Source organism: Cynocephalus volans, chromosome 2 (assembly GCF_027409185.1).
Source record: "Cynocephalus volans isolate mCynVol1 chromosome 2, mCynVol1.pri, whole genome shotgun sequence".
Taxonomy (NCBI): Eukaryota; Metazoa; Chordata; class Mammalia; order Dermoptera; family Cynocephalidae; genus Cynocephalus; species Cynocephalus volans.
Window position 1 is genome coordinate 95218146 of NC_084461.1, and position 13747 is coordinate 95231892.

Sequence of the window (13747 nt, forward strand, 5' to 3'; positions counted from 1 at the left end):
AAACAACAAAACAAAACTTTGGGGGATGATGAAATGTTCTGGAATTAGATAGTGGTGGTGGCTACACAGCTCAGTGAATGTGAAAAACCCCACTGAATTGTACCCTTTGAAAGAATAAATTGTATGATAGGTGAATTATATCTCAATAAAGCTGCTATGCTTAAAAAAAGAAAACAAAACAAAACTTAGATATTTTCTCGGTATGATTTTTTTTTACCCAAACATCTTCCTCATATTCAAATCCTTAAATTAATTTCGTGGAGTGATAGCTGAGCTTTTGTATTTGAAACACATTTCAGACTTAATGAATTCTCCAGGCTCTGCATTCTCCCAGTTCTAAATAAATGCAAATTTGGAAGGGTAAGTTGGCTAGGACAAGAAATCAAGCACATGACATCCTTGTGTGTGATGCTTTCCTATTATGTAGACCATTTTGAGAGACAATGATAAAAACATGTCCTCTGCAAAGGCGTTACATTGAATTTCTTATATTTGTAATTTTTTTCAGAGAAAAAAATCAATAAAGCACTTTTGCCATTGGCAAGACTTGGAAATATTTCTATTACAACCCAAAATTTTAGTACTTACTATAATTAAAGGCACTGTGATAAAATTTTATAAAAGAAATATTTGATTATTTTGACTATCTTCTTTAAGAATTATAAACTATTAGTATCAGTATACACGAGAAGTTAATTTTGTGTGGATTAGGCATTTGTTTTTAAAAGCAATATTCTTTTACCTCTTATAGCTGTGGCTGTTGTTTATATATTTCATTCTTTAAATCCATTTTGGGGAACACATTAAACATGTTAAAAAAATATTATGTTTATCATAAATAGTACTAAAATAAAAAGACTTAATTTACAAAAAATTTCCACATACAGTCACACCATGTGTATATTTAAAATATCAAAAAATGTCATAAATGGAAGAAGTAAAAACGAAAATGTGGACTTTGAGGTCTATTGGGGACTTTTCAAGGTTTCTTTTTTAACTAATAGAAGGGGTTTTGGATAACATGAAATAGAACTTTAACCAGTAAGTTTTGGGCATCTTTATTTTATTTTTTTAATTTTTATTTTTATTTTTATTTTTTTTTAATTTTATTTTGTCGATATACATTGTAGCTGATTATTGCTCCCTATCACCAAAACCTCCCTCCCTTCTCCCTCCCCCCCTCCCCGCCAACAATGTCCTTTCTGTTTGCTTGTTGTATCAACTTCAAATACTTGTGGTTGTTATATCTTCTTCCCCCCCCCCCAGGTTTGTGTGTGTGTGTGTATGTGTGTGTGTGAATTTATATATTAATTTTTAGCTCCCTCCAATAAGTGAGAACATGTGGTATTTCTCTTTCTGTGCCTGACTTGTTTCACTTAATATAATTCTCTCAAGGTCCATCCATGTTGTTGCAAATGGCAGTATTTCATTCGTTTTTATAGCTGAGTAGTATTCCATTGTGTAGATGTACCACATTTTCCGTATCCACTCATCTGATGATGGGCATTTGGGCTGGTTCCAACTCTTGGCTATTGTAAAGAGTGCTGCGATGAACATTGGGGAACAGGTATACCTTCGACTTGATGATTTCCATTCCTCTGGGTATATTCCCAACAGTGGGATAGCTGGGTCGTATGGTAGATCTATCTGCAGTTGTTTGAGAAACCTCCATACAATTTTCCGTAGAGGCTGCACCATTTTGCAGTCCCACCAACAATGTATGAGAGTTCCTTTTTCTCCGCAGCCTCGCCAGCATTTATCATTCATAGTCTTTTGGATTTTAGCCATCCTAACTGGGGTTAGATGGTATCTCAATGTGGTTCTGATTTGCATTTCCCGGATGCTGAGTGATGTTGAGCATTTTTTCATATGTCTGTTGGCCATTTGGATATCTTCCTTAGAGAAATGCCTACTTAGCTCTTTTGCCCATTTTTTAATTGGGTTGCTTGTTTTCTTCTTGTACAGTGGTTTGAGTTCCTTATATATTCTGGATATTAATCCTTTGTCAGATGTATATTTTGGAAATATTTTCTCCCACTCTGATGGTTGTATTTTAACTCTTTTAATTGTTTCTTTTGCTGTCCAGAAGCTTTTTAGTTTGATATAATCCCATTTGTTTATTTTTCCTTTGGTTGCCCGTGCTTTTGGGGTCGTATTCATGAAGTCTGTGCCCAGTCCTATTTCCTGAAGTGTTTCTCCTATGTTTTCTTTAAGAAGTTTTATTGTCTCAGGGTGTATATTTAAATCCTTAATCCATTTTGAGTTGATTTTAGTATACGGTGAGAGGTATGGATCTAGTTTCATTCTCCTGCATATGGATATCCAGTTATCCCAGCACCACTTGCTGAAGAGGCAGTCCCTTCCCCAGTGAATAGGCTTGGTGCCTTTGTCAAAGATGAGATGGCAGTAAGTGTGTGGGTTGATTTCTGGATTCTCTATTCTATTCCATTGGTCAGTGTGTCTGTTTTTATGCCAGTACCATACTGTTTTGGTTATTATAGCTTTGTAGTATAGCTTAAAGTCAGGTAGTGTTATGCCTCCAGCTTTATTTTTTTTGCTCAGCATTGCTTTGGCTATTCGTGGTCTTTTATTGTTCCATATAAATGTCTGAATAGTTTTTTCCATTTCTGAGAAAAAATGTCTTTGGAATTTTGATGGGGATTGCATTGAATTTGTATATCACTTTGGGTAGTATGGACATTTTCACTATGTTGATTCTTCCAATCCAAGAGCATGGAATATCTTTCCATCTTCTTGTATCCTCTCTAATTTCTCTCAGCAGTGGTTTGTAGTTCTCATTATAGAGATTTTTCACCTCCTTGGTTAACTCAATTCCTAAGTATTTTATTTTTTTGGTGGCTATTGTAAATGGGCAGGCTTTCTTGATTTCTCCTTCTGCATGTTCACTATTGGAGAAAAGAAATGCTACTGATTTTTGTGTGTTGATTTTGTATCCTGCTACTGTGCTGAAATCATTTATCAATTCCAACAGTTTTTTTGTAGAGGTTTTAGGCTGTTCGATATATAGGATCATGTCATCTGCAAACAGGGACAGTTTGACTTCATCTTTTCCAATCTGGATGCCCTTTATTTCCTTCTCTTCTCTGATTGTTCTGGCTAGTACTTCCAACACTATGTTGAATAGAAGTGGTGAGAGTGGGCATCCTTGTCTAGTGCCTGTTCTTAAAGGAAAAGCTTTCAGCTTTTCCCCATTCAGGATGATATTGGCAGTGGGTTTGGCATATATGGCTTTAATTATGTTGAGATACTTTCCCTCTATACCTAACTTATAGAGGGTCTTTGTCATGAATGAGTGCTGAACTTTATCAAATGCTTTTTCAGCATCTATAGAGATGATCATATTGTGTTTGAGTTTATTAATATGGTGTATCACATTTATTGATTTGCGTATGTTGAACCAACCTTGCATCCCTGGGATGAATCCCACTTGATCGTGATGAATAATTTTTCGTATGTGTTGCTGTATTCTGTTTGCTAGTATTTTAGTGAGGATTTTTGCATCTATATTCATCAAGGATATCGGCCTGTAGTTTTCTTTTTTGGTTATATCTTTACCTGGTTTTGGTATCAGGATGATGTTTGCTTCATAGAATGAGTTTGGGAGATTTGCGTCCGTTTCAATCTTTTGGAATAGTTTGTAAAGAATCGGTGTCAATTCCTCTTTGAATGTTTGGTAAAATTCTGCTGTGAATCCATCTGGTCCTGGGCTTTTCTTTGTTGGGAGCCTTCTGATAACAGCTTCAATCTCCTTTATTGTTATTGGTCTGTTCAAATTTTCTGCGTCTTCACGGTTCAGTTTTGGGAGCTTGTGTGTGTCCAGAAATTTATCCATTTCCTCCAGATTTTCAAATTTGTTGGCGTATAGTTGTTTATAGTAGTCTCGAATGATTCCTTGTATTTCAGATGAATCAGTTGTAATATCGCCTTTTTCATTTCTAATTTTTGTTATTTGAGTCTTCTCTCTTCTTTTTTTTGTTAGCCATGCTAATGGTTTGTCAATTTTATTTATCTTTTCAAAAAACCAACTTTTTGATTCGTTGATCTTTTGAATTGTTTTTTGGGTTTCAATTTCATTCAGTTCTGCTCTGATCTTAATGATTTCTTTCCGTCTGCTAACTTTAGGATTGGATTGTTCTTGTTTTTCTAGTTCTTTTTTTTTTTTTTAGCAAAATCAATAGGAAGCACTTTATTTATTTATTTATTTATTTATTTATTTATTTATTTATTTATTTTTATTTTTATTTTTTTTTTAAAATTTTATTTTGTCGATATACATTGTAGCTGATTATTGCTCCCCATCACCAAAACCTCCCTCCCTTCTCCCTCCCCCCCTCCCCCCCAACAATGTCCTTTCTGTTTGCTTGTTGTATCAACTTCAAATAATTGTGGTTGTTATATCTTCTTCCCCCCCCGGGTTTGTGTGTGTGTGTGTGTGTATGTGTGTGTGTGAATTTATATATTAATTTTTAGCTCCCTCCAATAAGTGAGAACATGTGGTATTTCTCTTTCTGTGCCTGACTTGTTTCACTTAATATAATTCTCTCAAGGTCCATCCATGTTGTTGCAAATGGCAGTATTTCATTCGTTTTTATAGCTGAGTAGTATTCCATTGTGTAGATGTACCACATTTTCCGTATCCACTCATCTGATGATGGGCATTTGGGCTGGTTCCAACTCTTGGCTATTGTAAAGAGTGCTGTGATGAACATTGGGGAACAGGTATACCTTCGACTTGATGATTTCCATTCCTCTGGGTATATTCCCAACAGTGGGATGGCTGGGTCGTATGGTAGATCTATTTGCAATTGTTTAAGGAACCTCCATACCATTTTCCATAGAGGCTGCACCATTTTGCAGTCCCACCAACAATGTATGAGAGTTCCTTTTTCTCCACAGCCTCGCCAGCATTTATCGTTCATAGTCTTTTGGATTTTAGCCATCCTAACTGGGGTTAGATGGTATCTCAATGTGGTTTTGATTTGCATTTCCCGGATGCTGAGTGATGTTGAGCATTTTTTCATATGTCTGTTGGCCATTTGGATATCTTCCTTAGAGAAATGCCTACTTAGCTCTTTTGCCCATTTTTTAATTGGGTTGCTTGTTTTCTTCTTGTAAAGTTGTTTGAGTTCCTTATATATTCTGGATATTAATCCTTTGTCAGATGTATATTTTGCAAATATTTTCTCCCACTCTGTTGGTTGTCTTTTAACTCTTTTAATTGTTTCTTTTGCTGTGCAGAAGCTTTTTAGTTTGATATAATCCCATTTGTTTATTTTTCCTTTGGTTGCCCGTGCTTTTGGGGTCGTATTCATGAAGTCTGTGCCCAGTCCTATTTCCTGAAGTGTTTCTCCTATGTTTTCTTTAAGAAGTTTTATTGTCTCAGGGTGTATATTTAAATCCTTAATCCATTTTGAGTTGATTTTAGTATACGGTGAGAGGTATGGATCTAGTTTCATTCTCCTGCATATGGATATCCAGTTATCCCAGCACCACTTGCTGAAGAGGCAGTCCCTTCCCCAGTGAATAGGCTTGGTGCCTTTGTCAAAGATCAGATGGAAGTAAGAGTGTGGGTTGATTTCTGGATTCTCTATTCTATTCCATTGGTCAGTGTGTCTGTTTTTATGCCAGTACCATACTGTTTTGGTTATTATAGCTTTGTAGTATAGCTTAAAGTCAGGTAGTGTTATGCCTCCAGCTTTATTTTTTTTGCTGAGCATTGCTTTGGCTATTCGTGGTCTTTTATTGTTCCATATAAATGTCTGAATAGTTTTTTCCATTTCTGAGAAAAATGTCTTTGGAATTTTGATGGGGATTGCATTGAATTTGTATATCACTTTGGGTAGTATGGACATTTTCACTATGTTGATTCTTCCAATCCAAGAGCATGGAATATCTTTCCATCTTCTTGTATCCTCTCTAATTTCTCTCAGCAGTGGTTTGTAGTTCTCATTATAGAGATTTTTCACCTCCTTGGTTAACTCAATTCCTAAGTATTTTATTTTTTTGGTGGCTATTGTAAATGGGCAAGCTTTCTTGATTTCTCCTTCTGCATGTTCACTATTGGAGAAAAGAAATGCTACTGATTTTTGTGTGTTGATTTTGTATCCTGCTACTGTGCTGAAATCATTTATCAATTCCAACAGTTTTTTTGTAGAGGTTTTAGGCTGTTCGATATATAGGATCATGTCATCTGCAAACAGGGACAGTTTGACTTCATCTTTTCCAATCTGGATGCCCTTTATTTCCTTCTCTTCTCTGATTGCTCTGGCTAGTACTTCCAACACTATGTTGAATAGGAGTGGTGAGAGTGGGCATCCTTGTCTAGTGCCTGTTCTTAAAGGAAAAGCTTTCAGCTTTTCCCCATTCAGGATGATATTGGCAGTGGGTTTGGCATATATGGCTTTAATTATGTTGAGATACTTTCCCTCTATACCTAACTTATAGAGGGTCTTTGTCATGAATGAGTGCTGAACTTTATCAAATGCTTTTTCAGCATCTATAGAGATGATCATATTGTGTTTGAGTTTATTAATATGGTGTATCACATTTATTGATTTGCGTATGTTGAACCAACCTTGCATCCCTGGGATGAATCCCACTTGATCGTGATGAATAATTTTTCGTATGTGTTGCTGTATTCTGTTTGCTAGTATTTTAGTGAGGATTTTTGCATCTATATTCATCAAGGATATCGGCCTGTAGTTTTCTTTTTTGGTTATATCTTTACCTGGTTTTGGTATCAGGATGATGTTTGCTTCATAGAATGAGTTTGGGAGATTTGCGTCCGTTTCAATCTTTTGGAATAGTTTGTAAAGAATCGGTGTCAATTCCTCTTTGAATGTTTGGTAAAATTCTGCTGTGAATCCATCTGGTCCTGGGCTTTTCTTTGTTGGGAGCCTTCTGATAACAGCTTCAATCTCCTTTATTGTTATTGGTCTGTTCAAATTTTCTACGTCTTCATGGTTCAGTTTTGGGAGCTTGTGTGTGTCCAGAAATTTATCCATTTCCTCCAGATTTTCAAATTTGTTGGCGTATAGTTGTTTATAGTAGTCTCGAATGATTCCTTGTATTTCAGATGAATCAGTTGTAATATCGCCTTTTTCATTTCTAATTTTTGTTATTTGAGTCTTCTCTCTTCTTTTTTTTGTTAGCCATGCTAATGGTTTGTCAATTTTATTTATCTTTTCAAAAAACCAACTTTTTGATTCGTTGATCTTTTGAATTGTTTTTTGGGTTTCAATTTCATTCAGTTCTGCTCTGATCTTAATGATTTCTTTCCGTCTGCTAACTTTAGGATTGGATTGTTCTTGTTTTTCTAGTTCTTTAAGGTGAAGTGTTAGGTTGTTCACTTGCCATCTTTCCATTCTTCTGAAGTGAGCATTTAATGCAATAAATTTTCCCCTCAATACTGCTTTTGCAGTATCCCACAGGTTTTGGTATGATGTATCATTGTTTTCATTAGTTTCAATAAACTTTTTGATTTCCTGCTTGATTTCTTCTTGGACCCATATGTCATTAAGTAGAATGCTGTTTAATTTCCATGTGTTTGTATAGTTTCCAGAGTTTTGTTTGTTATTAATTTCTAGTTTTAATCCATTGTGGTCTGAGAAGATACATGGGATAATTCCAATTTTTTTGAATTTATTGAGACTTGATTTGTGACCTAATATGTGATCTATCCTGGAGAATGATCCATGTGCTGCTGAGAAGAATGAATATTCTGAGGTTGTTGGGTGGAATGTTCTGTAGATATCTGCCAATTCCAATTGGTCTAGAGTCTTGTTTAGATCTTGTGTTTCTCTACTGATTCTTTGCCTAGATGATCTGTCTAATATTGACAGTGGAGTGTTCAGGTCCCCTGCTATTATGGTATTAGTGTCTATTTCCTTCTTTAGGTCTAATAGAGTTTGTTTTATAAATCTGGCTGCTCCAACATTGGGTGCGTACATATTTATGATTGTTATGTCTTCTTGATGGATCAGTTCTTTTATCATTAAGTCGTGTCCCTCATTGTCTCTTTTTATGGTTTTTAGTTTAAAGTCTATTTTGTCAGATATAAGAATAGCCACTCCAGCTCGTTTTTCTTTTCTGTTTGCATGGTAAATCTTTTTCCATCCTTTCACTCTTAGTCTGTGTGAATCTTTATGGGTGAGGTGGGTCTCTTGTAGGCAGCATATAGTTGGGTCCTGCTTTTTGATCCAGTCAGCCAGTCTGTGTCTTTTAATTGGGGAATTTAAGCCTTTAACATTAAGAGTTGTTATTGAAAGGTGTTGATTTATTCCTAGCATTTTATTGGTTGTTTGGTTGTCTTAGGTGTCTTTTGTTCCTTGCTTTCTGATTTACTGTTTGGTTTCTTTGTTTGTTGGTTCCTTAGGTTGTAGATAGTGTTTTTGTTAGCTTGTTTTCTCTTCATGAATGCCATTTTTATTGTACTAGCGGGTTTAGATTTTTCTTAGGTTTTTATGGCAGTGGTCGTTATTTTTCAGGAACCAAACCCAGTACTCCCTTGAGGATTTCTTGTAAGGGTGGTCTTGTGGTAGTGAACTCTCGCAGTTTTTGTTTGTCTGAGAAATATACTATTTGCCCCTCATTTCAGAAGGATAGCCTTGCAGGGTAGAGTATTCTTGGCTGGCAATCTTTGTCTTTTAGTATTTTGAAAATATCATCCCATTCCTTTCTAGCTTTTAGGGTTTGTGATGAAAAGTCTGATGTTAACCTGATTGGGGCTCCCTTATAGGTGATTTGACGCTTCTCTCTTGCAGCTTTTAAGATTCTCTCTTTGTCTCTGAGTTTTGCCAATTTGACTATGACATGTCTTGGAGAAGGCCTTTTTGGGTTGAATACTTTTGGAGATCGTTGAGCTTCCTGGATCTGAAGATCTGTGATTTTTCCTATACCTGGGAAGTTTTCTGCCACTATTTTGTTGAATATGTTTTCAATGGAATCTCCATTTTCCTCCCCTTCTGGAATACCCATGACTCGGATATTTGAGCGCTTGAGGTTGTCTGATATCTCTCTCAGATTTTCTTCCATGTCCTTGATTCTTTTTTCTTTCTTTTTGTCTGCTTGTGTTATTTCAAACAGCCCATCTTCAAGTTCAGAGGTTCTCTCTTCAACTTCCACAAGCCTGCTGGTTAAACTCTCCATTGTGTTTTTTATTTCGCTGAATAACTTCTTCAGTTCAGCAAGTTCTGCTACAGTTTTTTTCAGGACATTGATTTCCTTGTATGTTTCCTCTTTCAGATCCTGTATACTTTTCCTCATTTCATCATGATGTCTAGCTGAGTTTTCTTGTATCTCATTCAGTTTCCTTAGAATTATCACTCGAAATTCCTTGTCAGTTATTTCAAGGGCTTCTTGTTCTATAGGATCTAGAGTATGAGATTTATTAACTTTTGGTGGTGTACTTTCTTGATTTTTTGTATTTCTGGTGTCTTTTTTTTGGTGTTTATTCATTGTGGCAGGGGGTTTCACAGTCCACCGGTTTGACACTAATGACTAACTAGGATGTTGCTGTGGTTGCCAATTTGGTATGGCTCCCGCCGTGACTGCTCAGTTGGCCTCTAGTGTCTTGTGTGTGTGGTTGCCTCGGGTCTTGGGCTTCTCCGGGGATCCACCTTTCTGGTCAGCTTGTACTCTGCTGGGCTGGTGGATCACGTACCACAGGGTGTGTGATCTCTGTTGAGCTTTCACTTTCTGTACAGGACTTCTCCCCGTTCCGTGTGCTCTGGCCCAGGCTGTTAGATCGTGCAGTGGCGACCCCACCGGGTGTGTGGTTTCTGTCGAGTCTCCGCCTCCCTTGCCGCACGTCTCCCCCCTCTGTGCACACTGTGCTGGGCTGGGGTGTGTCTTCTGCACCCCTCGTCTATCAGCTGGGCCTTCAAGACCCTGCTCGGCACCGCCTCGCCCAGGAAGTCTACCAGGTTTCTGCTAGGCACAGACGACCGGTCTCTCTGGGTGCCTTTGTAGCACTGTGTAGATCTTTCTCGGGTCTTGTTCACCTTTGTATCCCCCCGGTATAAACCGAGTCTAGTGCCCGCCTGCAGCCTGCTCTCCGGCAAGTTCAAGCGGACCTGGGAACTCTCCTACCACACTATTCCCAACCAGAAATTCGTTAGGCTTTTTTCCAAACTGGTGGTCGCAGAGATGGTATCTGCCTCCCAGTAACAGGAAGTTTACCGGGGCCGGAGTCCAGGGTGTGGTGGAGTGACAGTCGGCCCGCCCGTACTTCCTAGCCCTCCCAACACTGGTCGGGACGCCCCACACCCCCAGCCCCGCCAGAGAACCGCGGAGGGAGTGGGAGAGGAGGCCGGCCCGCAGGGTCCGGAAAGCCCAGCGTCAGGCCAAGCAAATGGGCTCAGTGATGGCCGAGCAGGGCGGAGCTGCCCGCACCTGGGAAAATGGAGGCAGCACCGGGGCAGTGAGTGGCCTGGTGGTGCAGGCGGGAGCCGCGTGGGCATCCATCCCCCGAACAGAGCTGTGCCAGGGATCACTCACAGTGCTGTGCCAGGTCGGGCGCTCGCTCTGTCTCTGGTTTGTTGCCTTCCGTGTTCTCGGCGCTGCCGCCTCGGGCTGTTCAGTCGCAGCGCCCCTCGGGCGCTCCCAGGAATCTTCTTTAATGCCGGCCTGAAACCTCGAATCCTGAATAGGGCAGCTGGCCGCCTTCAGTGCGGCCCCAGCCTCCGGGATCCTGGCTGCATCCACAGCAGCCCTGGCGCCGTGTTCCCTGTTTCAAGACTCGCTTTTGCAGCTAAGAATCAGTTCTTTTCCTGCTCCACACTTCAAAGCTGTTGCCTGTAAATGAAGTTTTGGGCATCTTTAGTGGTACAAAACAATAAAGGCTATGTTCAAAACTGGTTTTCTTTTACTACAAAGATACCATGCTTTGGTCCTATACAGAGTTCATAATACTAGTGTGTAAAATCTCATATGTGAATATTTCCCTTTCATTTATTATTAGTTCTGATTTTCCCAATGTATAAATTACTTTCTCCTGAGGCATTGTGCATATTGTATTTTGAGAATCTTAAGAGTTAGTGTGCAGTAGTGTACCTTACCCAAAAAGTACTCTTACCATCTGGGCAGTTTAGTTCATGTGGGTTATTAAAAACAACAACAATAAAATTTTTACTTGTAACCAGAAAATGTGTGATTCCATTTACCATCAATTAAAAACATTCCAAGGAAATATAATCAATTCTTAATTATCTCTGCTCTTTGAAATTAATTTTTGGCCTCCTGAAATAACAGATAATTTGCTTTTTTTGTCTTCCTCATGCCTTATAATCTCCATTCTTTTTTGCCATGTGTTTGTAATTGCATGTTGGTTGTTTTCAGCAAATGCTATTTCTCTCAAGGCTTTATCTGCCCATTGCTTTTCAAGAGCAGGACCAGACATGTAGCAGAGGTGATGGTTGAGGAAGTCAGATGAATGAGGATAAAGACAGTATGGCACAGCAGGAAGTCAGCATGAAAGACCTCAGATGCTCCTGGAACAATGACATGGACAGCTCAGAGCCTATGCGATTGAGAGTTAATTCCATAAAAAGAAATAACTCAATTTTTAACTTAAATAAAGATGACATTGTTTTGTGATAAATTTCTCTTATAAGTCTCATTTTTCATAATTTTTCTGGTTGATAAATATTAATATATAGATTTATTTATGATATAGTGAATAAGACTGTAAATGCTAGTTGTAAATACTAATATCGTATGTACCTATGTGTGATAGATAGGAAGAAAAAGTATTGAAGGATAAATGTATGTGTGCTAAACTTCAGCACCAGTGCTATTTCCTTTAAAAATAATGATAATTTCAGAGTCATCATATAACTTTTAATTGTTTAATTAAAGGGAGGAACATTTGTAAGAAGCATTTATAATTGCTGTGAATTTTACCAGAAAAAAATCAGTGTTTTCTCTAATTTAGTTTTTCTGTGTAATATTTGCTCCAGCTCTCCGATATGATCTCCATAAGTGAGAAGCCCCTGGCAGAACAGGACTGGTACCATGGTGCTATTCCCAGAATAGAGGCACAAGAGCTGTTAAAACAACAAGGAGACTTCTTGGTTCGAGAGAGTCATGGGAAACCTGGTGAATATGTCCTTTCTGTATATTCTGATGGACAAAGGAGACACTTTATCATTCAATTTGTTGATGTACGTTTTCAGTTTAGTTTGTATGTATATTTTGATGTAGTTTATTGTGGTATAATTGTATTTAAGTGGTGAATGGTTTATAATAAATGCCTGTAACACTTAAAGTTTAGCACATTTTTTCTGAATTTCTTAAATATAGAGCTCTAAAAATTCACTAACATGTTAAATCGCTTAAGGAAATATGTACGTAGAAATATTTTAAATTAAAAATAGTTTTTACAAATATAAATTAAATTTAAGTATGTAACTGTTTAAAATATGTTAAGTTAAACTTGAACATTAAAGATATTTTAAATTAAAAATAATGTGATTATCATAATTTAAAAAAAAATTTTTCCCAGGGAAACTTAAATTTATAAAATTTATACTTTTGAAATTGACCCTTGAAATTGCTTTCAAAATGGTGCCATGAGAAATTTTTAAGAGATATTTTACTGAATAGTGATAATGAAATTTCTTAATGAATGACACAATGATAGTCAATCATAAAACCAATTCAACTAAGGACTAAAGGTTTTTCCTCTTTATATATAAGCTGTTGTTTGTTGGTATTAATAAACAATAATTAGAAGTTGATGAACAATTTAAAAAATAATCTATTAATACTACTATTCTAATGCTAATTTATTTTTTGAAATTTATACAGGTATTGCTAAACTGCTTTATATATTACATTTTCTTTACTGAGCATTAAACAGGTAAACAGTAGTTTCAAAATGTTCACTCTACCCACTGAGAATTTTTTAATGTTTTGGCATATGAAGGAATTGATGCCTCTGTTTGTCATTTTTCACTCCATCATTTCAAATGGCATGTGTTTTCAAGGTGGCTGTCCACAGGATTTAAGTTTATGCCCAGAGACTAGAGTGATACTGGTTGCATTACAGAAGGGTTAAGCCATTATTATTGTTAGATGAACCTCAGAGGGTTTTAGGTAACTTAGGTAACTTATATATATATATACATTTTATATATAATATATATTATATGTCAATGTATATATCGATGTATATATTTTTGAGGCGAAATTCACATACCATCTAATAGCCGTTTAAAAATGTACATTAGTACACTTCAGTGTAATGTATATTAGTAATGTACATTAGAACATTAGCACACATCAGTGGCATTTAGTAAGTTTACTTCTAGTAACTATAGTTTAATTAAAATAGATGCCATTCAGATTGTTGAAAGGAGTAAGCCTACTAAAGTACTGTATATATTATAATTTTCAAACTGTTTAACTTTGCATAGTATTCAGACCTCAACTTGATAATCATGTTTGCCCATTTTCATACATCCAACTTACTGTTAGAAACTATACTGTTTCTAATAGTATTGTTGTTTTTTATTTCCTTGGCAAGCTCTTTTGTAATTTGTATGTGCCTTTAAGTTATGGATGTGGGTAAACTACACTATTAGAATTTGTGACCACGTTGGCAATATTTGTAAAATGGTATGAAAATTATAAAAGGAAAGATTGTAAGTAAAATATAAACTAATTAATTACAACTTATTTGAATGTTTCCTTCTATTTTCTAAGCTCTAAAAGTTACTGTTTTTGA

The 13747-nt window shown here is 36.7% G+C and overlaps 1 protein-coding gene across 3 annotated transcripts in view; it reads left to right on the top strand.

The window, feature by feature from the left end:
• The window catches only part of FER (FER tyrosine kinase), a 468630-nt gene that overhangs the window by 209586 nt on the left and 245297 nt on the right, over positions 1-13747 (top strand). For all 3 annotated transcript variants that reach the window (XM_063085334.1, XM_063085333.1, XM_063085335.1), the window contains exon 11: positions 11979-12182. In XM_063085334.1, the coding sequence (XP_062941404.1) occupies positions 11979-12182 (204 nt within the window). The remainder of the gene's footprint in view (positions 1-11978; positions 12183-13747) is intronic.